The 26,322-nt window shown below is 44.1% G+C and overlaps 1 protein-coding gene across 1 annotated transcript in view; it reads right to left on the reverse strand.

Annotated features, from left to right (window-relative positions):
- LOC116982582 overlaps positions 1 to 10,182 on the reverse strand; it is a 68,250-nt gene extending 58,068 nt beyond the window's left edge. The window contains exon 1 of the mRNA XM_033035853.1: positions 8,615 to 10,182. Coding sequence (XP_032891744.1) covers positions 8,615 to 9,046 — 432 coding nt within the window. The 5' untranslated portion in view covers positions 9,047 to 10,182. The remainder of the gene's footprint in view (positions 1 to 8,614) is intronic.
- Between the last annotated feature and the right edge of the window lie 16,140 nt (positions 10,183 to 26,322).

A 26,322-nucleotide genomic window follows, 5' to 3' on the forward strand; every position in this document is an offset into this window, starting at 1 on the left:
AGCATCAAGCAATATTTTCTGACAACCAGCCTTGTATCTCATTTCCACTGCTCTTTTTGTTCTCTCCTCTCCTGAGAATTTCAAATCTATTTTGCTTCCTATTTATACTCTCCTTCAACCAGAGATACTTGGGTCACACAAGATAATCCCTTCCCTGCTACAAACCTTCCCTTTTCTCATTTTAATTAGTATAGTTTTGACATAGCACCTAGAAACAGGCCTATCAGCCCAGGCCAACCATTGATGCCACATTCACATTACTTCTATGTGTAGGGAGGAACTGCATATGCTGGTTTACACTGAACATAGACACAAAATGCTGGAGTAACTCAGCCGGTCAGATAACATCTCAGGAGAAAAGGAATAGGCGACATGCCAGGTCGAGACCCTTTTTCAAACTGAGGGTCAGTCTGAAGTAGGGTCTCAACCCGAAACGTCACATGTCACACTACTTCTATGTTGTCCCACTCTCTCATTCCCTCCCTACACACTAGGGGCAATTTACTGAGGTCAATTTACAAAGGTACAATCCTGCACGTCTTTGAGATGTGGGAGGAAACTGGAGCATCCCCATTCGGTCACATGGAAAACGTGCAAACCACACAGGCAGCACCAAAGTCAGGATCAAACCTGGGTCTCTAGTGCTGTAAGGCAGCAGCTCTACCAGCTGCGCCACTGTGCCATAGGCAATTCTGATGAAACGTATCCAAAGTCAGCACAGAATCTACTTGACCTGCTGAGTAATTCCAGCAATTCATTATTTCATTTTAGTCAGCAGGAAATTGGAAAAGACTGAAAAAATTACAAGTAGGTCGTCAGAAAGGGACAGAGGGGTGGGGAAGGAATTGCAGATATATTTCTGTTCCTGGATGTGATTGCTCATAAAAAGGAGAAAGCGTATCCCGACCTGCCAATAAAATGCAGCACATTGAAGGAGAGATGCGTCAAGGCATTATATTAAAAGTAGACCAGAGAATTATTCTTGTAAGTGGGTCAAATGCAAAGAATTTGTTTCTCAGAAGGAAATTCATATGTATAAAAATCATGAGATGAATACATCGGGTAGACGCTCAAGAGTCTCTCACGCAGAGAAGGGGGAAATCAAAAACCATTGGACATAGGTTTAAGGTGAGATTTTAAGTTTTAAACGGTAAAGCTTTAATAGGAACGTTTTAAAAGAGGAACCCGAGGGGTAACATTTTCACACAGTGGTGGATGTATGGAACGAGCTGCCGGAGGAGATAGTTGAGGCAGGTGCCATCACAACGTTTAAAAAACATCCGGACAGGTACATGGATAGGGGGTACACAAAAATGCTGGAGAAACTCAGCGGGTGCAGCAGCATCTATGGAGCGAAGGAAATAGGCGACGTTTCGGGCCGAAACCCTTCTTCAGACTGATCGGGGGTGGGGGGGGGGGGGGAAGGAAAAAGGGAGGAGGAGGAGCCCGAGGGCGGGGGGATGGGAGGAGACAGCTCGAGGGTTAAGGAAGGGGAGGAAACAGCAAGGGCTAGCAAAACTGGGAGAATTCAACGTTCATGCCATCCGGACGCAAGCAACCCAGGCGGAATATGAATTTTCCCAGTTTTGCTAGCCCTTGCTGTCTCCTCCCCTTCCTTAACCTTCGAGCTGTCTCCTCCCATCCCCCGCCCTCGGGCTCCTCCTCCTCCCTTTTTCCTTCCTTCACCCCCCCCCCGCCCCCCATCAGTCTGAAGAAGGGTTTCGGCCCGAAACGTCGCCTATTTCCTTCGCTCCATAGATGCTGCTGCACCCGCTGAGTTTCTCCAGCATTTTTGTGTACCTTCGATCTTCCAGCATCTGCAGTTCCTTCTTGAACAGGTACATGGATAGGACAAGTTTGTAGGGATATGGGCCAAACGCGGCAGGTGGGACTAGTGTAGATTGGCTGGTGTGGACAAGTTGGGCCGAGGGCCTGTTTCCACGTTGTACGAGTCAGTAAAGAAAAATACCTGCTGCACAATGAAGAATTACCCAGGAGAATGTCATTGAGGTTTGAAGTATAATTTTACAAGTAGCATGTTTAAAGGTTTGTTCTCAAATGTTAAAAGCAGGGTTGATATTCTGGTTTCCATCCTAAGAAATGCAATAATATTGGAGGCTGAGGAATGATACACCAGATCTTCTGACTCTTGTCTGGGCACTTCAATACCTTATCCACCTCCCCATCGAACCCTGTCACCTAGCAGCAGAGGATTTATAAAAAATGTTAAAAAAATGACAGTGTGAAAATTAGTCTCTGAAGGACACTAAATGGTTAATGCTGGAAGCTGTTAGTATTCACGGGTGAAGCTTTACCCCATGCATTTTTAAGCTTTGAACCACCTAGGACAACAGTGTGCTCTATTAAGTTATATCTCCCCATCATGTCTGCGGCTCACAATTTCATACACAATGCTGGAAAAACAAGTAATAGTCGAACAGCCAGGAATAATATCTAGGTAAATTGGAGGTTCCACTGTCCCTCCCTATTCTTAAATCACCGAGCATCAGAATAATAGTGATGGAGACAGATGCAAAGAATAATAATGACAAGAAAGGTTTAATTAGATTAGAACAAGAGCATTTTATACAAACCTTTGAAGAATTAACAAGCTGCCCAAAATGAGATTCATTCATTTCAGTTGTTCCTTCTCCTTTCCCAGAGTAAGAAGTCAAATGGCAATGCAAGAATATCATCAAAAAGGGCACCTACGTCATTAGATACAGACACCAACGTTTATAATTAGGTTTCATGCATTAAATGAAAATGCAGCAGTTTCCTGAAGCTCGAATGGAGATGGACCCCTTCCCATACTGATCTCTCTCTCCTGGGCCTCCTCTACTGTCAGAGTGAGACCACATGCATTTTGGAGGAACAACATCTAATTTTCCTTGGGCAGAATATTGATTTCTCTAACATTAAGTAACGCGTGCATTCCATCTCTCCATCCCTCACCCACCCTGGTCCGCATGCTAATTTCACCGTCTGTATTCCTTTGTTACCACCTCACCCCAGCCAACAATGGACCATTGTGGGCTCCACCTTTCCGGAGTCATCAATGCAGGCGCTGCTTTGTTCTGTCCCTTCTCATACATCCAATTTCCCTCGCTCCGACTCTGACCCGAAATGTCACCTGTTCCTTTTGACCGGAGATGCTGCCTGACCCACTTAGTTACTCCAGCATTTTGTGTCTATCTCTGGAGAGGGACAATGTGTTATAACTGCAATTGATAGAAAGCAGTATACAGTCAACATCCAGCAGAGCCCAAACTCTCCTCCATGCCACATAATCTACACTTCATGCTGCCTCGGCAAGGCCAGCAGCATAATCAAGGACCAGTCTCACCCCGGACAAGAAGTTTGAAAATGCATACCCCTGGATTCAGTGACAGTTTCTTCCCAGCTGTTATCGGGCAACTGAACCATCCTCTCACCAGCTAGCGAGTAATCCTGAGCTTCCATCTACCTCATTGGAGACCATCAAACTATCTTTAATCGGTCTTTATTGGGCTTTATCATGCACTAAACATTATACCCTTTATCCTGTATCGGTACACTGTGGACAACTTCATTATAATGTGAGGTACACAAAAAAGCTGGAGAAACTCAGCGGGTGCAGCAGCATCTATGGAGCCAAGGAAAAAGGCAACGTTTCTGGCCGAAACCCTTCTTCAGACATTATAATGTGTATCTGTACACTGTGGACGGCTTGATTATGATCATGTGTAATCTTTTTGCTGACTGGATAGCACACAACAGAAAACTTTTCATTGTATGTCAGAACATGTGACAATAAACTAAACTAATAGTGATATTCGTTCTTCACCAACTCATGTTCTTTCACTCCACAGCAAATTCTGATCTCATTCACTTCCCCATCTGTAACCCATCGGAGTTCATGAGCATAGAATAACTGGGAGAACAGTAATATAAACAATGATATCCAAAAGATAATTCAGTGACAGACGCAAGTCTCACTGTAATGATTTAGCAACATATGGTCATGCTGATGAAAGAAACACTAACTAGAAGAAGAAAACACAAAATACTTACATTTTCAGTTACAAAGGAGATTAGTCATTCTAATGTCTGCAGTCAATCAAGCGTTAAAATATAAAAGGTTGTTTGTTGCACTGTTGAAAATATGGCCGTCAATTTGCACATAGCCTTTTCTTAGTGATACCTAATAAAATAACTGGCGAGGTTTGTGATTTCCGTACCGGAGAAACTCGCCAGCTCTTAAAATTATTTCCAGGGAGATTACATCAATCGTAAAATGGGAGATGTGGCCTCACTTCAGCAAAGTGTCCAATAGTCAGCATTGCCAATGGTGTAACATTCTCTCTATCATTCAATGGTCCTTTTTATTATCACATGTACCAAGGTACAGTAATTTTTTTTTTTTTACATATAGATCAGTAAGGTTATTGCCATACACAAGTACAATCCCCGAGTAAGTTCCAAATGCATAGAAACAGCCCAGAGTCCATATGCAAGAGTTGCCAGGTTTTCGCACCATTTCCAGTCCCAGCTGCAGCTGGCCATAAAGGGCCACTGCAACCATAGCCTCCAACCAGATTGGCAACAAACCGTCATCCCTCTCTCTCACCTGGCCAACTTCAGCCTTCGTGCCCTAGGGGGCATCTACTGCTTTGAGGTCGCAGAAGGCAAGACCCCTACCGATTCTCTTTATCGGCCCTTTGTCCAGCACCCACCACTGTCGCCGACTCCCTCCACCTTCCGGTTCCCGATCTTCGAAGGCGAGCAAGAGATGAGCCTTGGACAAGGCTCCCACTCCAGGTGTGTCCCCGGTTCCATGGCGGGTGAGCCAGGCCTGATGCCCAGGTATGCCAATCTCTCAGTGCTGCTATGAGAGTGACAAGGTCTCAGAAGTGGAGCCCAAACCCAGAACTGACTGAGAAGTGGTAATATTCTTAATAAAACAAGTCTTGCATTTCCTCGCTGCATATTCGAATGGGCTTCAACTCCAAAGCTTCATATTAAGTGTCACAAATAATGAAACACCAGTCACAAGAATCATTCACAATGTCATAGGGATTTATGCTACGGCTGTTTTGTGGTAGAGAGAGTGGCGTTGGAAGCAGAGATGAACAAGCCAAGTCCAATTTAAACAAAAGAGTAAAATGAACGGGTTAAACACCCCTCAGTCTTTAGTTTAATTTTAGTTTAGAGATACAGTGCGGAAACAAGCCCTTCGAGTCTGTGCCGACCAACGATCCCCATACACTAGCACTATCCTACACAGTATGTGCAATTTACAATTTTTACCTTAGCCAAATTAACCTACAATCCTTGGCGTGCACCCAAAAAAAAAAAAATCCACGCAGTCGCAGGGAGAACGTACAAACTTCATACAGACGTCACCCGTTGTCAGGATCAAACCCAGGTCTCTGGTAGTGAAAGGCAGCACTCTACCTCAGTCAATTATTAACGAGCAGTCACAATACCAAATAGTCTGCAGATAACCATTTTACCCACATTTGCTTGCAGCACACAATCTTCCAGTGTTGTGGTATATTAGATAAACTGGTATTTAGGTCAGGAGTTAATAAATAAAGCAAGAGTAATTTGCATCGAACAGATAGTGAGTGCACTGTTAAAATCTATCTTTTAAAATAACTGCTTGTTCTACAGACTAGGCTTGAGAATGCCAACCATTGATCATTGAGGCACTTGGTGTTGAAATATGTTAGATTGACGGCAGAAAATAAGTGAATGAATGAAGCAACATGTCTAAACACTATGTAATATTCGAGTGAGCATATGGTCATGGGACAATAACTCACCAAGATGAAGAGAATATTAGCTGGTAGAAAATAGTGTTTTAAATCTAATGACACATCAAAAATTTCCAGCTACTTTATAATCGTAGTTGATGCCAATGTTGCTACACACAATCCATTGTTACACCACAAAATAACTTCAGAAGTAATTGGGTACTGGATACAAGACAGTCAAAGCTAGAGGAGTCCAATTATTTCCACACACTTGAAAACTGAACCTTACAATAAAAAGGGTCTTGTGGTAAATATTAACCATTTCATACCTACATTTCATAACAGTACCAAAGTTTGAATGGTCACTATATCCGAGTGAACTGCACAGGCAAAATAATAACCCAAAATGTACCAGCCATTAAAGGTCAGCTCAGGGGTCAGACTCGAGGGCCTGAGCTATAGGGAGAGGTTGAGCAGGCTAGAATTTTATTCCTTGTAGGTTAAGGGGTGATCTTACAGAGGTGTTCAAAAACATGAGAGAAATAGATTGGTTAAATGCACAGTCTTCTGTCCAGAGTAGAGCAATCAAGAACCAAGGGCACAGGTTTAATGTGAGGGGGGGGGGGGGGGGGGGTTTAATAGGAACCCGAGGGGTAACTTTAAAAAAAAAAACACACACAAAAGGTTGTGGGTGCATGGAACGAGCTGTCAGAAAAGGTAGTTGAGGCAGGCAATATCGCAATGTTTAAGAAACATTTACACAGGTATATGGATAGGTTGGGTTTAGAGGGATATGGGCCACATGCAGGCAGGTGGGATTAGTGCAGATGGGGCATGTTGGTCAGTGTGGGCAAGTTGGGCCAAAGGGCCTATTTCCACACTGTACATGAGATCCTGACAGTTTATGGCAATTAAAGATTGTATTTTAAAGGCATCAATTGTTGCTCAGAGGTTCATGGATGTTCAGCAGAATCAAAAGGCTGTGGTTTAAATCATACACACCAGGGAGATAATGCAGCCATCAAGTCGAATAGCCCAGGGCACTATTGAAGACATGACTCAGACCACTCAGAGGATGGTGGGTATGCTAAATGAGCTGCCAGAGGACATTTTGGAGGCAGGTCCTGACCTCCCATCTACCGCATTGGAGACGCTCAGATTATCTTTAAATCGGGCACCAAATGTTTTTTCCTGTATCCTTCACTGTGAACAGCGTGATTGTAATCATTTATAGTCATTCTGCTGACTGGATAGCACAGCAAAAATAAAGCTTCTGACGGTACCTCGGTGAAACCATGCGACAATAATAAACTAAACTATATGCAACCTAATGGGACTAGATAGGGTTATCTTGGTCAGCATGGATGGGTTAACCTCAAGGGACTATTTTTGTGCTATCTGACTCTATGACCCACTGTCATTTATTTAGTAAGGCAGTAAATGCCCATTACTCCTCCAGGTGGTTGCTCAGGTTCAATAGCATTAACCCTAGAAGGCACCCCCCCTGTCCAACAGTAATCCCTCACTTATTCCACAAGGTTTCCCAGGGTAGGGAAGCTAGGGGCATCGTTTAAGGTGAGAGGACAAAGGGCAATTTTGTTTATTTTAGACTTTGGAGATACATATATAGAGATACAGCAGGAAAACAGGCCCTTCGGCCCACCGAGTCCATGCCAACCAGCAATTCCAGTCACTAGCACTTTCCTATAGACTAGGGACAATTTACAATGTTACCGAAGCCAATTAACCTACAAATCTGTGCGACTTTGGACTGTGGGAAGAAACCAGAACAACCAGCCAAATCCCATGAGGTCACTCCGTACAGTTTAGCACCTGTAGTAAGGCGACACTTATACCGCCACACTGCCATGCCGCATTAGTTTAGTTTTTTTTTTATTGTCGCATATACCGAGGTACAGTGATAAACTTTTCTTGCTGTGTGCTATCCATAGTGAAAAGACAATTGTGGAAGGAGATGCCAGAGGAAATGATAGTGGTTGGTACAATTGCATCCTTTTAAAAAACACTTGGACAGGTACATGGACAGTGAAGACGAGACACAAGCAAGCAGGACTAGCTGGGTTATGCAACTCGGTAAGCATGGATAAGTTGGGCAGAAGGGTCCATTTCCATGCTGTATGGCTCTATGGTCACTATGGAATTTTGCTGTGCACAAATAGACTACTATTTTCTCTGCAATACAACTCCAGCGTTAAAACAATGCTTTAAATGCAGTGATCCACTGAAATGAGCATCCCAGAGAAATTGATATCTTACTTTTGCAAACGAATGCATCTGAAGTCAGACAAAATGTATAAACAAAGAACGGCAGCTGCTGGTTTATGCTAAAGATTGACAGAGTAACTCAGCGGGTCAAGCAACGTCTCTGGAGAAGGGTCCCCAACCGAAACACCACCCATCCTTTTACTCTAGAGATTGGGGCGGCATAATGGCGCAGTGGTGATCGCTGGTGGGCACTGACTCGGTGGGCCGAAGGGCCTGTTTCCGCGCTGTATCTCTAAGAAATGGATATCTACCTTATGCAAACTAATGTATTTAAAGTCTAGTCAGGGCATAGTCCTCATGGGGGTAAATGGGATAAGTGTAAATGGGTGAAAGGTTAGCAAGGACGTGGTGGGCCGAACGACCTGAATCTGTGCTGTCCAGCTTAAGTCTATCCCAAGATTGCCCTGTGGCCCAATGTACCTTAGTGCCGACGTAATGTGTAGGAAGGAACTCCTAATGGAAGGAAGGAGGGTCTCCCTTATCCCTAACCAATCTGAAGAAGGGTCTCGACACGAAATGTTACCCGTTCCTTCTCTCCAGAGATGCTGCCTGTCCCGCTGAGTTACTCCAGCATGTAGTGTCTATCTTACCTTGGTGCCAAGATGGATCTGAATGTCCATCTCCTGCTTCCTTTTCTCCAGCAGGCTGAGCAGGTACTCCTGGAAGACCCCGACCTTGGTGAAGAAGTGGTCGTTGTGCCAGCAGCCCTCCACGTTGTCGAAGTCCACGCCGAGCCCGAGGAGGAAGCGGACGCTGCGGGAGTCCAGGGCGATCTGCTGCGGTCTGGCGAGCAGCGCCGTGCGGCAACGCTCCTCCAACAGCACCAGGCGCTGCACCTTGCCCGAGCGAGCGGCTATCAGCGCCGCCGTCAAGCCCACCGGACCCGAGCCCACCACCAACACCCTGGCCCGGGCTCGCCACTGCCGGTAACCATCCACGCTCACTTTCAGAAGCACATAGATCAACACCGCCACCAAAGTACTCAAGGCAGTGTCGTACGCCAGCGTCTCGTACGTTTCCATCGCTCGCACCGCTGCATTTAAACCAGGTCAGAAATAATTCAGCTGCAAAGGTGCAGAAAAAACCTTATCAATTGCTGCCTCTGCCATTATTTGCCCTCGGCAACCTGCAAGCAAGATTGTTCCTTAACCAGAAAAGACCCATTGCAACCTCATAGTCTGTTTTATATACTCTCTCCACTTAAATCTAAATGCTAACCCTCTCCCTCCTTCTCTGCCTACTGCACTCTCTATCTATTGCATTTTCCAACCCCCTTTATATACTCTCTCCACTCGAATCCTACTCTCCATCCCCGTCTCTCCCGTGAGCACTCCCTATCTATGTACAGTATTGCATTCTCCCAATCCCCCACCGAGCACTTCACATAACTCGCTCTATCGACACATCAACTCCGCACAGCCAAGGTGCAGACGGCGACTGACGCATGTTCTGAACAAACTTTCAATGGGGGAAGATTAAAAAAAAACTCCCGTGCATTCAGGAGAGAAAAAAAACCCAAGCCTCAGAACAAAACACACAGAGACTTGCAATTTAAAACAATCAATTGGCAGGATTGAACAACCCTGCAAATCTACGCCTTTCCACGTCAAGAAATCCAAAGATCTCGGGAAACCGTATCAGAACCAGCCAGGAATGTCAATAACAACACTGCCTCTCTCACTCTCTCTGCTTTCCCCCTGTTTGTCGCAATACGATGTTGCCATACATATTAGAGTCGTTAAAATTGCGCGTGTGTGTGTGTGTTTTTCAAACCTCATTCTTACTGAATTACTTTAATGCTCTCCAGTTATTCTGGACTCATTCCTAGAGGGTTGAGCTGAATGAATGATTCGGTCCGAACGGAGACCCGGCGAACCCCCACGCCAAGGTCTTCAATCGCGTCACATATCTCCCCCAGAGATATATTTTTTACACATTCTCAGTCCAGCTTGACCAGTTCGCCCGGAAAAGCGACGAGGATTCCGGCGGGGTTGTTTATAAAGACAACGAGAGTTAAACACAAATTATCGCCCGGCCGATTTCATCCGAAATGCGTCAGGTTTTACAAGCCAGAGTCAAACTTCCTGCTCTCGAAACCTCTTGCGGCAATCCGCTCTCCTGTGAATGTTGTCGGTGTATACTTCATAACGCCAGACGCGGAGCCTCATAGGGAGTGTGTGTGCGTATATATGTGTGTGTGTATAAGAGATATAGCTACTGTAATGTCAAAGACTAGAGGGCATAGCTTTAAGGTGAGAGGGGCTAAGTTTAAAGGAGATGTGTGGGGCAGGTTTTTTTACGCAGAGGTTGGTGGGTGCCTGGAACATGCTGCTGCTGGTGGTGGTGGTGGAACCGGATATTAGAGTGGAGTTTAAGGGGCTTTCAGATAAGCAGGGAATGGAAGGATATGGATCACATGCAGGCAGACTAGATGAATTCAACTTGTCATTATGTACAGCACAGACATTGTGGGCTGAAAGGCCTGTTGTACTATTCTATGTTCTGCCGGTGGCTGAGGCGGCGTTCTGGCGGCGGCGACCTGAATCCGGGGCTCGGCCGCGGGCCAGTGGATGACATCGTCGGGAGCTCGCGGGTCACAGGTTGATGTCTGTTTTCCGGAGCTCCCGTGGCAACAACTGCGTCCGCTGGACTGGAGGGCGGCAGCTTCGACCACCCCCGGGCCGCGGAGCTTGAACCGCGGGACTGACTTACCATCGCCCGGTGGGGTATCGCCTCAGCGCAGAGGGCGAAGAGGAGGGAAGAGACAGCAACCCAAAGACTTTTGCCTCCATCACAGTGAGGAGGTGTTTGGTGAACCACTGTGGTGGATGTTAATTTGTGTTTATTGTGTGTTGTTTATTATTACATGTATGACTGCAGGCAAAGACATTTCGTTCAGACCAAAAGGTCTGAATGACAAATAAAGGATTCAATTCAATTCAGTTCAATTCAAACAGTACAGGTGATGTCTATGTTACAGTCCTTTCAGGGTAATAGATATTCTCTCTTACTGAATTATTAAACCATTCCAGTAAAATTTGATCAGGAATAGATTTGGTCATGTAGAATGTATGCGGAGAGGGTAAAAAACAAAAGACGATTTTTCTTTGAACTGCAAGAGGTAAGGTAGTTTTGCATTACAGAAAATCGCAATGGGGGCGTTTTCTAAGAATGCAACTGTAGATCATGTGCAGACAATGAGATTATTTGGCATCATGTTTAGACAGACATTGTGGGCTGAAGGGCCTGTTCCTGTGCTGCACTGTGGTGGTGGTGGTGGTGGAAAGAACTGAAGGCGAGAAAAGACAAAGACAAAGGAAGGATTCCAAGAGAGAGGAGGAATGTTGGAGACAGGAGAAGAGATCACTACTGGGTGGTGAGGACTCCTTCCCATAGAAAAAGACATGGAAGCGGAGGCGACAGAAGCAAAGCTCTACGTCATGGTGAACCCTAAATTCGTTGAGATGGGGGCGGGGAACTACAAAGGCAAGTAATTTGGCACAAAATGGAGGTACAGGCAAGCACCGAAGAAACATACATGGCTGTGATAGCGAGTCCGGGTAACAACATGTTCGTAGCACCAGAGGCTCCTATTGTTGTTGGTATATATCGAATATTAATATAAAAAGGTGGCACAGTGGTGCAGAGGTAGAGTTGTTGCCTTGCAGCGCCAGAGACCTGGGTTTGATCCTGACTCTGGGTGTTGTCTGTATGGAGTTTGTACGTTCCCCAAGACCTGCGTGGGTTTTCTCAGGTTGCTTCAGTTTCCTCCCATACTCCAAAGACATACAGGTTTGTGGGCTAATTGGCTTGGTAAAAATGTAAATTGTCCGTAGTGTGTGTAGGATAGTGTTAGTGTGCAGGGATCGCTGATCGGCGTGGACTCGGTGGGCTGTATCTCTAAACTAAACTAATTATTTAGTGCCTTATCCGCCCTCCCTGTGATCTGTTTTTATGTCAGCTTCTAGTATTTTAACTTTATTTTATATATCCAGTCGCTCTTGCCACACCCTTCATCACACTAACAGATTTGCAAGTCAAAACCTGAATTTTAGCATTGTATTGTGAAAGCTACAATTATAACGAGGCAAGATTGTAACAGCTCAAAATGTTGAGATAAACACCATGACTGTCATTTACAGTAGCTCAGGTAGACCTGAACGTAGTCGGCAACTTGGGGACACCTGCCATTCATGTCACTCCCATCACCCAGCCCCAAAACGGCTGATGTCGAGGAAGAGCTTCCTTCACACAGTCCAGCCAGTGTCACGGTCTCCTCAAGCAAAGAAACGCAGTGAAAACCACCACAACATAAAGATGCCAATCCCAAGCAATGAACAGCTACCACCTGGTCACAGGTATGACTGGAAGACCTGGAAATACCACAATAGGCTTTGTACAGAGATGTGCCGATACAAGACCAATACAAGCAAATGGGGCCATGCAGATGCGGCAAACACAGAATGTGAATGTGGAACTTCTGTACAATCCATGAATGAATGAACGAATGAATAAATTTAGAAACATAGAAAATAGGTGCAGGAGTAGGCCATTCGGCCCTTCGAGCCTACACCACCATTCAATATGATCATGGCTGATCATCCAACTCAGTATCATGTACCTGCCTTCTCTCCATACCCCCTGATCCCTTGAGCCACAAGGGCCACATGTAACTCCCTCTTAAAAATAGCTAAATTTTACAGAAGCTAATTAACCTATAAACCTGCACGTCTTTAGATTGCGGGAAGAACCCAAAGCGCGCGGAGAAAGCCCACGCGGTCACAGGGTGAACGTACAAACTCCCTACAGACAGCACCTGGAGTCAGGATCGAACCCGGATCTCTGGCGCTGTAAGGCAGCAACTCTACCCCTGCGCCACTGTGCCGCCCTAAAAATGATGTACCGTTTCATAGGTAAGCTTGTTATTTGCCAAAGGTTCACCTGATAAATAAATAGTTTGTTGGCCCATACGGGGATTGAACCGGCGACCTTGGCGTTATTAGCACCACGCTCTGAGCTAACCGGCCTTTTATTTATTAGCCAAGTATTCACATACAAGGATTTTGCCTTGGTGCTCCACCCACAAGTGACAACATGACATACAGTGACAGTTAAGAATGATACATAAAACATTAAACATTAATAATAAAACATTATTGATTAAACATGTGCATTAAATATAATACCAGAGCCATATCTACTAAGATGCCCACTTCTGCATCTTAGTAGATGCCACAAACACTAAGATGCCCACTTCTTGGTGAACAATGCTGCCTGGAAGATCTAGCAGTGGCAAACGAGAAGGCTGTCCACTGTGCAAGAGCCTGGCCGAGCATTTGAAATATAGATGATGGACACGAATGAAGAAGACTGTAGCTTAATTGGTAACTCACTTGTCCCTCAGGTCTACCGTAGAGATCTGCTCAGGTGTAATGTTTTTTTTAAATATTTATTTTTATTAGAAGCAATTGTACAAAGAGAGAATGATCGACATAACAGTTATACAATTTTCGTATTACTTCAGTTTTAACATTTTGTGAACTAATAACCAGATCGGAAAAAAAGAAAAAGGAAAAAAGGAAAAGAAAGAAGAAAAGAAAAAATGTCAAGAAAAACACGAAAAAGAAAAAAGGAAAACCCCAGAACCAACGAAGGAGTGACAGAAGCGGAGATATATCCCACTACCCTTCCATACGCCCGCTCACCCGACCCTAGCGTCGGTTTTGAGTTTGTGTTCAACCATTATGTTGTTGAAGAAATTCAATAAAAGGAGACCATATTTTTGAAAATTGATCTGGTTTATCAGTCAAGCCAAGTCTTATTTTTTCTAGATGTAGTGTCTCGGTCATTTCTGTGATCCACATCTTCAATGTGGGGACTGGTATCTTTTTCCAGAATTTAAGTATTAGTCTTTTCGCAGTTATTAAACCATAGTCAAGGAAGCGTCTTTGAAATATGGTTAGATTAGGGCAGCCCTCTGACATTCCTTATATTATTAGTTTTGGATCTGGCTCCAATTGAATTTTAAATGTTTTGCTCAGGTGTAATGTTAAACCAACCCTTGACCATGGCTAATCTGAACACAAACCCATTCCAAGCATACATTTTGCCATTCAAGTCCATTGTTATGAATATAGCAATCTCAAAAATGCTGATAATTTGTACAACAAAGATTGATCAAGGTCAGAGGCCACATGCCAACCACACTTCACCTAGGTAAAATGGTGCCAAAGGTAAAAAAAGGTACTGGGACAGAAGGACAAATATAAATAATACTTAAATTAAATTACACATAAAATTCTGAAAGTCAGCAAAAAGAAACAAAAACTGAACAAAACAAAACAAAAACAAGGCATTAGTGAAAAAAATATAATTAGACAAAAAACCAGGTCCATGCTAGTGTCTAGTTTTAGTTTAGTTTAGAAACACAGAGTGGAAACAGGCTCTTCGGACCACCTAGTCTGCCCGACCAGTGATCACCCATAAATCAGTTCTATCTTACACACTGGGGACAATTAACCTACAAACCTGCAAGTCATTGGAATATGGGAGGAAACCACCCAGAGAAAACCCACGCGGTGAAAGGGAGAACGTACAAACTCCATACAGACAGCACCTATCATCAGGATCAACCAGGAACTTTGGCGCTGTAAGGCAGCAACTCTACCGCTGCACCAGTGTGCCACCCAAGTGCAAGATGTTGTCCCTCGTGTTCTCTTGTTGAGTCGGATCTAGGTTGTGCAGGTTGAATCAAGAACTTGATAGTAGTAAGAAAGTAGCTGATCCTGAACCTGGTGGTGTGGAACCTGAGGCTTCTGTACCTTCTGCCCAATGGTAGCAGTGAGAAGAGGGCATGATGATCTTGATGATAGATGACACATTCTTCAGCACATTAATAAAATGAAGATTTTGAAGAGACCTCACGACAAATGAAGATTTGAAAGGAAAATACTGTCCACTGTTCCAATTGAGTCAAGAGTGTTTAATTTTCATATGCACTGAAACAATGAAACTCTTGCTTGCTGCTGCTTCACAGGAACATTATTGCAGCAACACAAAAAAATCATGTACAATTAATTATGAGTATTCCTGATAAACCTGACCTTTTTAGTGCAAACGAAAGTATGTAATTCAACTCCATTAAAGATAAAAGTATTTTATTTACCCATTACATATCTTTCTATGCAAGAGAATGGTTTCAGCTCCATATGTTCAATTGCATGCTAACCCAGATATCGTCAGTTTCACCTCAGGCACTGATTGATCGAGGGATAATCAGTGCCTGGATAAATATGGATAAATGTGAGGTTATCCACTTTGGATGTGGATAAATGTGAGGTTATCCACTTTGGTGGCAAGAACAGGATGGTGGCAGATTAGGAAAAGGAGAGGTGCAACGAGTTCTTGGGTGTGTTTGCACATCAGTCACTGAAAATAAGTGTGTAGGTACAGCAGGCAGTGAAGAAAGCTCATGCCATGTTGGCCTTCATTGCAAGAGGATTTGAGTTTAGGAGCAAGGAGATCCTACTGCAGTTGTACAGGGCCCGGGGATACCGCACCTGGAGTATTATGTGCAATTTAGTTTTCCAAATTTGAGGAAGACATTATTGTAATTGAGGGAGTGCAGCGTAGGTTCACCAGGTTAATTCCCGGGATGGCAGGACTGACATATGATGAAAGAATGGGTCGACTGGGCATGTATTCACTAGAATCTAGAAGGATGAGCGGTTATCTTATAGAAACATAAACAATTCTTAAAGGATTGCACAGGCTAGATGCAGGAAAAATGTTCCCAATGTTGGGGGAATCCAGAATTAGTGGTCACTGTTCAGAATAAGGTGAAGGCCATTTAGGACTGAGGTGAGGGAAAACGTTTTCACCCAAAGAGTTGTGAATCAGTGGAATTCTCTACCACAGAAGGCAGTGGAGGCCACTTCACTGGATGTTTTCAAGAGAGAGTTAGATTTAGCTCTTAGGGCTAAAGGGATCAAGGGATATGGGGGGGAAAGCTGGAATGGGTACTGATTTTAGATGATCGGCCATGCTCCTATTGAATGGCGGTGCTGGCTCGAAGGGCTGAATTGCCTACTCTTGCACCTATTTTTCTATGTTCCATGTTTTCTATGGAACTCATCAATTTTTCATATCCCCACATCTTGCATTATATAAAACAACTCAACCTGCTGCAAAGCTCTTGTTTCTTGTGCATATTTCATTTTTTGAGGGAGAGGAGATGCTTCAGTTTGACCTTAGTCAGGGATTCCACGTTCAGGGAAAAGGAAGAGTTGAAAACAAAAAGGAGACAATGAGCTGGAGTAAATCCATGTACACCTTACGCTGCCTTGGCAAGGCTACCATCATAATCAAGGACTACTCTCACCCATCAGACAAGAGGTACAGAAGTGTGAAAAAGCACTCCAGATACAGGGACAGTTTCTTCCCAGCTGTTATCGGGCAACTGAACCATCCAACTAGAGAGCAGTCCTCAGCTACCATCTACCTCGGACTATCTTTAATCTGACTTTACTGGACTTTATCTTGCACTAAACATTATTTCCTTTATCATGTACCAGTAATCTGTGGATGGCTCGATTGTAATCATGTATAGTCCATTCGCTGACTGGTTAGCATGCAAAAAAAACTTTTCACTGTACCTCAGCACACGTGAGAATAAACTGAACTCAACTACAATAAACTAAATTAATCAGCAGATCAGGCAGCTTCTCTGGAGAACACAAATTGGTGACATTTCAGGTTGAGACCTGTAAGGTCACCAATCCATGTTCTCCAGAGATGCTGCCTGACCTGCTAGGTTACTCCAGCATTCTTTGTCCTTTTCATTAACCAGCATCTGCAGTTCCTTGGATAGATCCAAAATGCTGGAGTAACTCAGCGGGTCAGGCAGCATCTTTGGAGAAAAGGAATAGGTGACTTTGTGGGCCGAGTGCCTTCATCAGACTCCTTAAGCAGTACCTTATTTTTGTATCTAGAGTTGAAAACAAGTTGGAGGCATTATATCCACCACAGAGCCATGATGAAAATGTCAAAGGAACAATCTATGTTGGGCCATTGTTAATATGCCCCAGAGCCTAGGGGAAAAAGCGTCACTGGCAACCAGATGGATGCCTCAAATCAGTTGAGGTTCATAAGTTCAGAAGTGATAGGAGCAGAATTAAACCATTCAGCCCATTAAATCTACTCCACCATTCAATCTTGGCTGATCGAGCTCTCCCTCTCAACCCCAGTCTCCTGCCTTCTCCCCATATCCCATCAGGTTTACAGTTGGTGCTTCTATTATAATGTGAGGAAAGCAAGCACATAGTCAGCAAACAGAAAGCTCCAAGAGAAACATTGTGATTAAAAGCAAGGTAATCAGAACTGGAACGAGCAGCTCTGACTACGTCTTAGTTGCTTGATCTGTGAAGGCTGTGAAATTTCTGTGGGGATTTGATGTAATTACTAATTTAGGCTTTGCCGTGCATGAATAGGACTACGTCAAAGCTGCACACCAGTCCCACTGAAGAAAGAATTAACCACACAAACCATGCAGACAATTGCGTGCTTTCTTAAAGGAGCATGGACTGTAAAGAAAGCTGTTACAAACGGCTCTTATCATGTCAACAACAACTTGCATTTATACAGTGCCTCTGGCAGGAAGAATATACATGGTGTTTTCCTGGACAGCAGGCAGTGCTCAGACCCTGGCTTTTCACAATTCAATCATGTGGAAGAGGGAAATATATTGTCCAGTTTGCAGACGGCACATGTTTGTGTCCCTCGTGGATTTAGAAGTGCAGCATCTCAGAGTATGTTTAGGTTTATTATTGTCATATGTATCAAGGTACAGTGAAAAGCTGTAGAAACAAGGAACTGCAGATGCTGATTAATGCACAAAAGGACACAAAGTGCAGGAGTAACTCAGCAGGTCAGACAGCATCTCTCGAACATGGATAGGTGATGGTATGTAGGAAGAAACTGCAGATGCTGGTTTATACCGAAGATCGACACAAAATGCTGGGGCAACTCAGCGGTCAAGCAGCATGTCCGGAGAAAAGGAAAAGGGCAGACAGAAGAAGAGTTCCGACTCATAAAGTCTCCTGTTCCTTTTCTCCAGATATGCTGCCTGTCCTGCTGTGTTGCTCCCCCACTTTGTGTCTATATTGTGGATAGGTGTCGTTTAGGGCGAGACCCTTCTTTAGACTGCATGTAATGCCCCTGTCCCACTTAGGAAACCTGAACGGAAACCTCTGGAGACTTTGCGCCCCACCCAAGGTTTCCGTGCGGTTCCCGGAGGTTGCAGGTGGTTGTCGGAGGTTGCAGGTAGTGAAAACAGGTAGGGAGACTGACAAAATCCTCCGGGAACCTCCAGGAACCGCACAGAAACCTTGAGTGGGGCGCAACGTCTCCAGAGGTTTCCGTTCAGGTTTCCTAAGTGGGACAGGGGCTTTACTTTGAAATAGAAACATAAAAATAGGTGCAGGAGTAGGCCATTCGGCCCTTTGAGCCAGCACCACCATTCAATATGATCATGGCTGATCATCTAAAATCAGTACCCTGTTCCTGCTGTTCCCCATATCCCTTGATTCCTTTAGCCCAAAGAGCTAAAACCAACTCTCTCTTGAAACATCCAGTGAATTGGCCTCCACTGCATTCTGTGGCAGAGAATTCCACACATTCACAACTCTCTGGGCGAATATGTTTTTCCTTATCTCAATCCTAAATGGTCTACCCCTTATTCTTAAACTGTGACCCCTGGTTCTGGACTCCCCCAACATCGGTAACATTTTTCCTGTATCCAGCCTGTCCAATCATTTAAGAATTTTATACGTTTCTATAAGATCCCCACTCATCTTTCTAAATTCCACTGAATACAAGCCCAGTCGACCCATTCTTTCATCATATGTCAGTCCCGCCATCCTGGGAATTAACCTGGTGAACCTATGTTGCACTCCCTCAATAACAATAATGTCCTTCCTCAAAATAGGAGACCAAAATTGCACACAATACTCCAGGTGCGGTATCACCAGGGCCCATACAACTGCATTAGGACCTCCTTGCTCCTAAAGTCAAATCCTCTCGCAATGAAGGCCAACATGCCATTAGCTTTCTTCACTGCCTGCTGTACCTGCATGCTTACTTTCAGTGACTGGTGTACAAGTACACCCAGGGCTCGTTACACCTCCCCTTTTTCCTAATCTGACACTATTCGGATAATAATATGCATTCCTGTTCTTGCCACCAAAGTGGATAACCTCACATTTATCCACATTAAACTGCATCTGCCATGCATCTGCCCACTCACCCAACCTATCCAAGTCACCCTGCAGCCTCATAGCATCCTCACGTAGCTCCCACTACCACCCAGCTTTGTGTCATCCGCAAACTTGGAGATGTCACATTTAATTCCCTCACCTAATCGTTGATATATATTGTAAATAACTGGGGTCCTAGCACCGAGCCTTGCGGCATCCCACTAGTCACTGCCTGCCATTCTGAAAAGGACCTGTTATTTCCTACTCTTTGCTTCCAGTCTGCCATCTAGTTCTCTATCCATGTCATGCCCACCCCCAAATACCATGCGCTCTAATTTTGCACACTTATCTCTTATGTGGGACCTTGTCAAAGGCCTTTTGAAAGTCCAGATACACCATATCCACTGGTTCAGCCTTATCCATTCCACTTGTTACATCCTCAAAAAATTCCAGAAGGCTAGTCAAGCATGATCTCCCCTTCATAAATCCATGCTGACTTTGACCGATCCTGTCACTGTTTTCCAAATGCACTGCTCTAACACATTTAACAATCGACTCAAGCATCTTCCCCACAACCAATGTAAGGCTAACTGGTCTATAATTTCCTGTCTCTTAAAAAGTGGGGTTACATTGGCTACCCTCCAGTCCACGGGAACTGACCCAGAGTCAAGAGAACATTGGAAAATGGTCACCAATGCATCCACGATTTCCAGGGCCACCTCGTTGAGTACTCTGGGATACAAACAATCAGGCCCTGGGGATGTATCTGCCTTCAGTCCCAACAGTTTACCTAAAACTATTTCCTGACTAATGAGGATTCCCTTCAGTTCCTCCTTCCCACTAGATCCTCGGTCCCCTAGTATTTCTGGGAGATTGTCCGTGTCTTCTTTAGTGAAAACAGAACCAAACTACTCGTTTAACTGTTCTGCCATTTCCTTGTTTCCCATTATAAATTCACCTGTCTCTAATTGTAAGGCACCTACATTTGTCTTCAAATTTTATAACGTGCATGTCCCTTTAATACCAAAGCTTCATTTACCCGCTTGTAAATAATGCATTCAGACTGAAGAAAGGTCTTGACCCGAAACTTCACCTACCCGTGTTCTCCAGAGATGCTGCCTGACTCGCTGAGTTACTCCAACACTTGGCATCCTATAGTGAAAAGCTTTGTTTTGCATGTTATCCAATCAAATCAGACAATACTATACATAAATACAAGCAAGACAAACTCAATTACAATATGTAGAGTATAGGGGAAGATACACAGTAGCTCTCAGCATTGTAGCACAACAGTTCCGGAGACTATTAAGAGTTTGGTGGGTGAACATGAGTGTATAATACACTGAGCGGCAGGGAGGTTCAGCGGTAGAGTTGCTGCCTCACAGCGCCATCTTATCTGTATGAGTTTTACAATCTCCCCTTGACCTGCATGGGTTTTCTCCGGGTGCTCCTGGTTTCCTCCCACACTCCAAAGACATACAGGTTTGTGGATTAATTGGCTTGGTTCAATTGTAAATCGCCCCTAGAGTATGTAGGATCGTATAAGTGTGCGAGGATCGCTGGTAGGCATAAACCCGATGGGCCAAAAGGCCTGTTTCCACGCTGTATCTCTAAACTAAACTATGAAATAAAATGTAAAAGTATTAATGCACTACCATGGACTTGCTTGTTGTTTCCTAATTTTCCTGTTTGGTACTAATGTCGTGTTTTTTGCAGTCCTTTTATCTTTTTACTGTCTTACAGAATTTTAGGTGTTGTTTATAAATAATTTAAGTATAATTTATGTTATGTTTGTGCATCTTGAGGCACACTGGAGTTCAAAGACACTCATTGCAAAATGGTTGCCTCTAGCACGTGGTGAATGTCAGAGCTTGTGCGTTGACTGTAGGCGCTGTGGTGTATCTCAGGCAGAGGGTTACATAGACGGAGATATGCTGACTAAGTTTGCAAATTACATGAAAAGTCTTGCTCTGGAGTTAGAGTTACAGATATGTAGAAGCAATATATTAAACGTGTTGAAACTGGTGGCTGTGGGCAGGGATTGAGACTAATTTAACAAGTTGACAAGGAAGGGTAGTAATGGCATTCAGGAAATGTGCAATCAAATGGATGACGGTTTGTCTTCATCAAAACCTTATCTCTTGATCTTGCAAACGAAAGCAGATAACAGAGGAATGCATTTATGTTTCTGCGTTCCATCTATCTTCATGTACTAGGACACAATGCAAAACCACATTCAAGCTGCAGATACGAACACGTTTAATTTTCAGTATGTCATAAACATTTTTGCAGGCACATTTTGTCCCTTGCTTTGTAACTTTGTTGCCAAAGAACATAGAATATACACCAGCACAGCTCAGCACAAGAACAGGCCCTTCATCCCACCATGTATATGCTGCACTTGATGCCAACACAGTTTAGTTTTGTTTATTATTGTCACGTGTACCGGTACGGTGAAAAACTTCACTGTATCTATCAGCTGATAAACTATCAGGCAACTAAATCATCCTACCACAACCAGAGAGCAGTCCTGAACTACCATCTACCTCATTGGTGACCCACAGATAATCCTTGATCGAACTTTGTTGGCTTTACCTTGCACTAGACACTATTCCCTTATCATGTATCTATACACTGTAAATGTCTTGATTCTAATAATGTATAGTCTTTCCGCTGACTGGTTAGCACGCAACAAAAGCTTTTCACTGTACCTTTGTACACGTAACAATAAACAAAACGAATTAAAAGCTTTTTGTTACCTGTCATCCAGTCAGCGAAAATACAATACATGATTACAATCACGCTGTCCACAGTGTACAGACCCAGGATGAAGGGTAGAACGTTTAATGCAAGATAAAATTCAGTAAAGTTTGATTAAGTATACCCTTTGGTAGATGGTAGGTCAGGATCGGTCTCCAGTTTGTGAGAGGATGGTTCAGTTGCCTGATAACAACAGGAAACGAGAAAATGTCCCTGAATCTGGAGGTGTACGTTTTCAAACTTCTGTGCCTCTTGTCTGATGCAAGAGGGGAGAAGAGGGAGTGACCAGGATGAGACTCATCCTTGATTATGCTGGTGGCCTTTCCGAGGCAACGTGAGGCGTAGATGAAGTCAATGGAATCGAGGTTGGCTTGCATGATGATCTGGGCTGCGTCCACAACTCTCTTCAATGCCTTGCAGTCTTCAAATTGTTCCCAAACCGTGTTATGATGCATCCCATCCTACCTGCCTACACACAGTTCGTATCCATCTAGTGCCTGTCTGGTCATTTATACCAAAATGCCTCTTCAATGTTGCTCCCATACCTGTTTCTATAACCTCCCCTGACAACATGTTCCATTCATTTAGCACTTTGTTTAAACAAAAATTGCCGTGTAAATCTCATTAAACTTTCTCCCTCTCAACTTAAAACTATGCACTCTAGCATTTGACATTTAACATTTCTACTCTGATCAGCAATCCTACCCATGGCTCTCATAATTATACATATGTTTATTAGCCTCCAACATACCAGAGAACACAATCCAAATTTGTCCATTCATTCCTTATAGCTAATACTCTCTGATCCAGGCAATGTCCTAGTGAATCTCTTCTCCAATGTCTCCAAAGCTTCCACATCCTTCCAATGAACTGCACACAATAGCACAATGCGGCCTAAACAAAGGCTGCAACTTAAAATCGCAGCATTTGTTCGTTTTAGGAAGACCAAAGTCAGATTAGTCACAATAAAGCCTAGTAATTAATGATTTCAGTTACATGTAAGCAACACAATTCATTAAATAAATACACTTATAAATTACCTTTCAGAAGGTTCTGAATTCCCTTTCAATCAATGAAGGGGTATTAAAGTATACCACCTTTTAAAATGTTGTAAGTTTGACAATCAATAACAATAAGATAAATTATTCTACACCGTGATACTGTCATAGCAATTGAGGTATAACTATTGGCCAGAAATAGCAGAGAGATCTTCCTTTCTTTTCTTTAAGTGGATATTCAACATTGGAATAGGACCTCAGATAATGTGAAAGGCAGTATCCAAGAGTGCAGCATTATCTTTGTACAGGCCCACCACCGATTTTCTGGCACCCTTGGTTCCAGACCCTTCCTGGATAATCCATTTTGCTGGACCAACAGAGGCCGAGATTCCAGCCCACAAAGTCGGTCTCGGAAGTTAGCGAAGGGAACAGATCTGCTGGCTCTGGCCGGGCCGGACTTCGAGAGCCCCGGGGTCGCTGGGGCCAAATTCAACCTATCCATTAAAGGAGGTGCCGGACCACCAGTTGCCAGAAAATCAGTGTACCACATTGAAGCATCTGTCTAGGCCTGCTTGAATCTCCAGAGCAAGACTTGAAGCCTTGAGCTTCTGACTTGGATGCAAGAATGCCCCTTGTTGAGGTGCAGGTGTGGCCCGTCACATGCCTTGTACACAGCAGGTGTTAACACTAACAAAGATTTGGAACAAAACTTGCCGCTTTAGTTTAGCTTAGACATACAGCATGGAAACAGGCCCTATGGTCCACCAAGTCCACGCCAACCAGCAATCACCCGTTCACACTAGTTCTATGTTATCCCACTTTCTCCTACACACTGGAGGCAATTTACAAAGGCCAATTAACCTACAAACCCACACATCTTTTGTAATGTGGAGGGAAACCAGAGCACCTGGAGGAAACCTGTGCCATCACAGGGAGATCGTGCAAACTCCACACACAGACAGCACCCGAGGTCAAGACCGAATCAGGCTGTTCAACGCTGTGAGGCAGCAGCACTACCAGCTTCCTAGTTTGGATTTAGTTTAGATTAGTTTAACTTAGAAATAGAGTGGAAACAGGCCCTTCGGCCCACTGAGTCCATGCCAACCAGCAATCTCTGTACACTAGCACTATCCCACACACTAGGGACATGTAACCTTCATGTTGTGACAATGTGAGTGTAAGTTACATCAGACTGTGTTTCATACCAGATTTTATTTTAGCTCAAACTCAAGAATGTTTTTGTTACTATATCTGATCTTTAGATTCCTGTTGGATTTAGTGTCTACAAAGCAGTCAGTTGGAATGCCCCCGGATTCCAATGAACTGTGTATTAATACTAAATTAGTTATTATTATACTACTATAATTGTCCCAATATTATATAAATAGACCTTTACATCTGTCAGATAAAGATAGTCACCTTGAAGGGATAAATCACATCAGGGATTGTTGATGGCACAGTGGTATTATTCCACCCCCACGCCCCCCCTCTCCAATCTTTTATTGCCCGACCTAAAAGAATATATTTCCAACATCTATTAAATCCTTTTAACATGATCAAGACCTTTATATAACACCTCTTTTCAACCTCTTAAGTATTTTAGTTCAGAGATACAGAGCGGAAACAGGCCCTTAAGCCCACTGAGTCCATGCCGACCAGCGATCCCCATGCACTTAACACTATCCTACACACTAGGGACAATTTACAAATTTACGGAGGTCAATTAACCTACATGTACATCTTTTGGATGCACGAGGAAACTGGAGCACCTGGAGAAAACGCACGCAGGTCATGGAGAGAACTGGCGCCGTAAAGGCAGCAACTCTACCGCTGCGCCACTGTTAAAACTCAAGGTCATGTGAGCCAAGTGTAATAACGGCCAAAAGTTTTTTTTTGTGTTTTATTGTCACGTGCAAATGCGCATTGAAATTATTTTCTTTCGTACAGTCCGGAAAAGTACTGCCATACCAAAGCACATCCCTCATTAGCAAAGTAAACAGAAATAGTCTACTGATCCCGCATGCAAGAGCAGCCATTGTTTTGGCACCATTATAAAACTCCAGTCCACGCTCTAGTCCTTATGAGCGGTGCCTAATCCAGGCAAGCCCCAAGGCTCTTGCAGGCCCCCAGTCATCGCCTTCCGTGGCCACCACATCCCTCCCCCAGTCCACCTTTGTGCCCCGTGGGGGGCGCCTCCCGCAACCGACCTTGAGGGCGCGGTAGGCCAGACCCTGGCTCCACCTCCTGCCGCCCTTGCTCCTCGCACATCGCATCCGCCGTCGCCGGCTCCATCCTCCCGGTCTCTGGTGTTTGGGGCCAACAGGGCCCGGCTCACTGGTCTCCCTCCTGCAAGCCGTGGTCCGCTGGGTCTTGCGTTCAGCCGCGAAGGGACAGGGACGGGACAATTCGGCAGCTTCCCTCCTTCCCACCTGCAGGCCGTGGGCTGCCCAGTCACATGGAAAAATATTGACCAGAAGAATTCTCCATTGGTGGGGGTGGTGCAGTGATAGAGTTACTGCCGCAGAGCACCAGAGACCTGGGTCTGATCCTGTCTACAGGGAGGTGCTATCTGTCTAGTTTGTACGTTCTCCCTGTGAACGCGTTGGTTTTCTCCAAGTGCTCCAGTTTCCTCCTCTTTTGAAGGAGGACTTCTTCAAAACAGGCGTACCTTGAGGAGATTTCAGAGTGGAGCAGTCAAAATGTAGAAACAAGGAACTGCAGATGCTGCTTTACACAAAAGGACTCAGAGTGCTGAAGGATCCCGTTCCGAAATGTCATATATCCATGTTCTCCAGAGATGCTGCTAGACCCGCTGAGTTACTCCAGCACTTTGTGTCCTTATGTGAAAAAAATCTTGTGGACATAAGATTTTTTTCACATAAGGACACAAAGGATAATTATCAAAGATAAATTTATTTTCAGTTACTCATGGTAACTGTGTTTACATTCCTTTTCTGATGACACTGAATTTATTTTGTACAATCTGTGTGCTTCATCTATCATGTGCTACAATAGGGCACTAAGATTATAGTCTTAACTGGTGTTAAATGATAGAGACCAACACAGATGGAAGAAGGGTCTCGACCCAAAATGTCACCCATTCCTTCTATCCAGAGATGCTGCCTGTCCCGCTGAGTTACTCCAACATTTTGTGTCCATCACAGATGGAAATTGTTCAATATGGTTTCACGGAAAACAATGACAAGCAGTTTACTCATTTATCCTCAATAAGGAGTTATGTTTATCTCAGGGCTTATTCAGCAGTTTTTAAAGTCTTAGGGAAAGTGC

Source organism: Amblyraja radiata, chromosome 17 (assembly GCF_010909765.2).
Source record: "Amblyraja radiata isolate CabotCenter1 chromosome 17, sAmbRad1.1.pri, whole genome shotgun sequence".
NCBI classification, from domain to species: Eukaryota; Metazoa; Chordata; class Chondrichthyes; order Rajiformes; family Rajidae; genus Amblyraja; species Amblyraja radiata.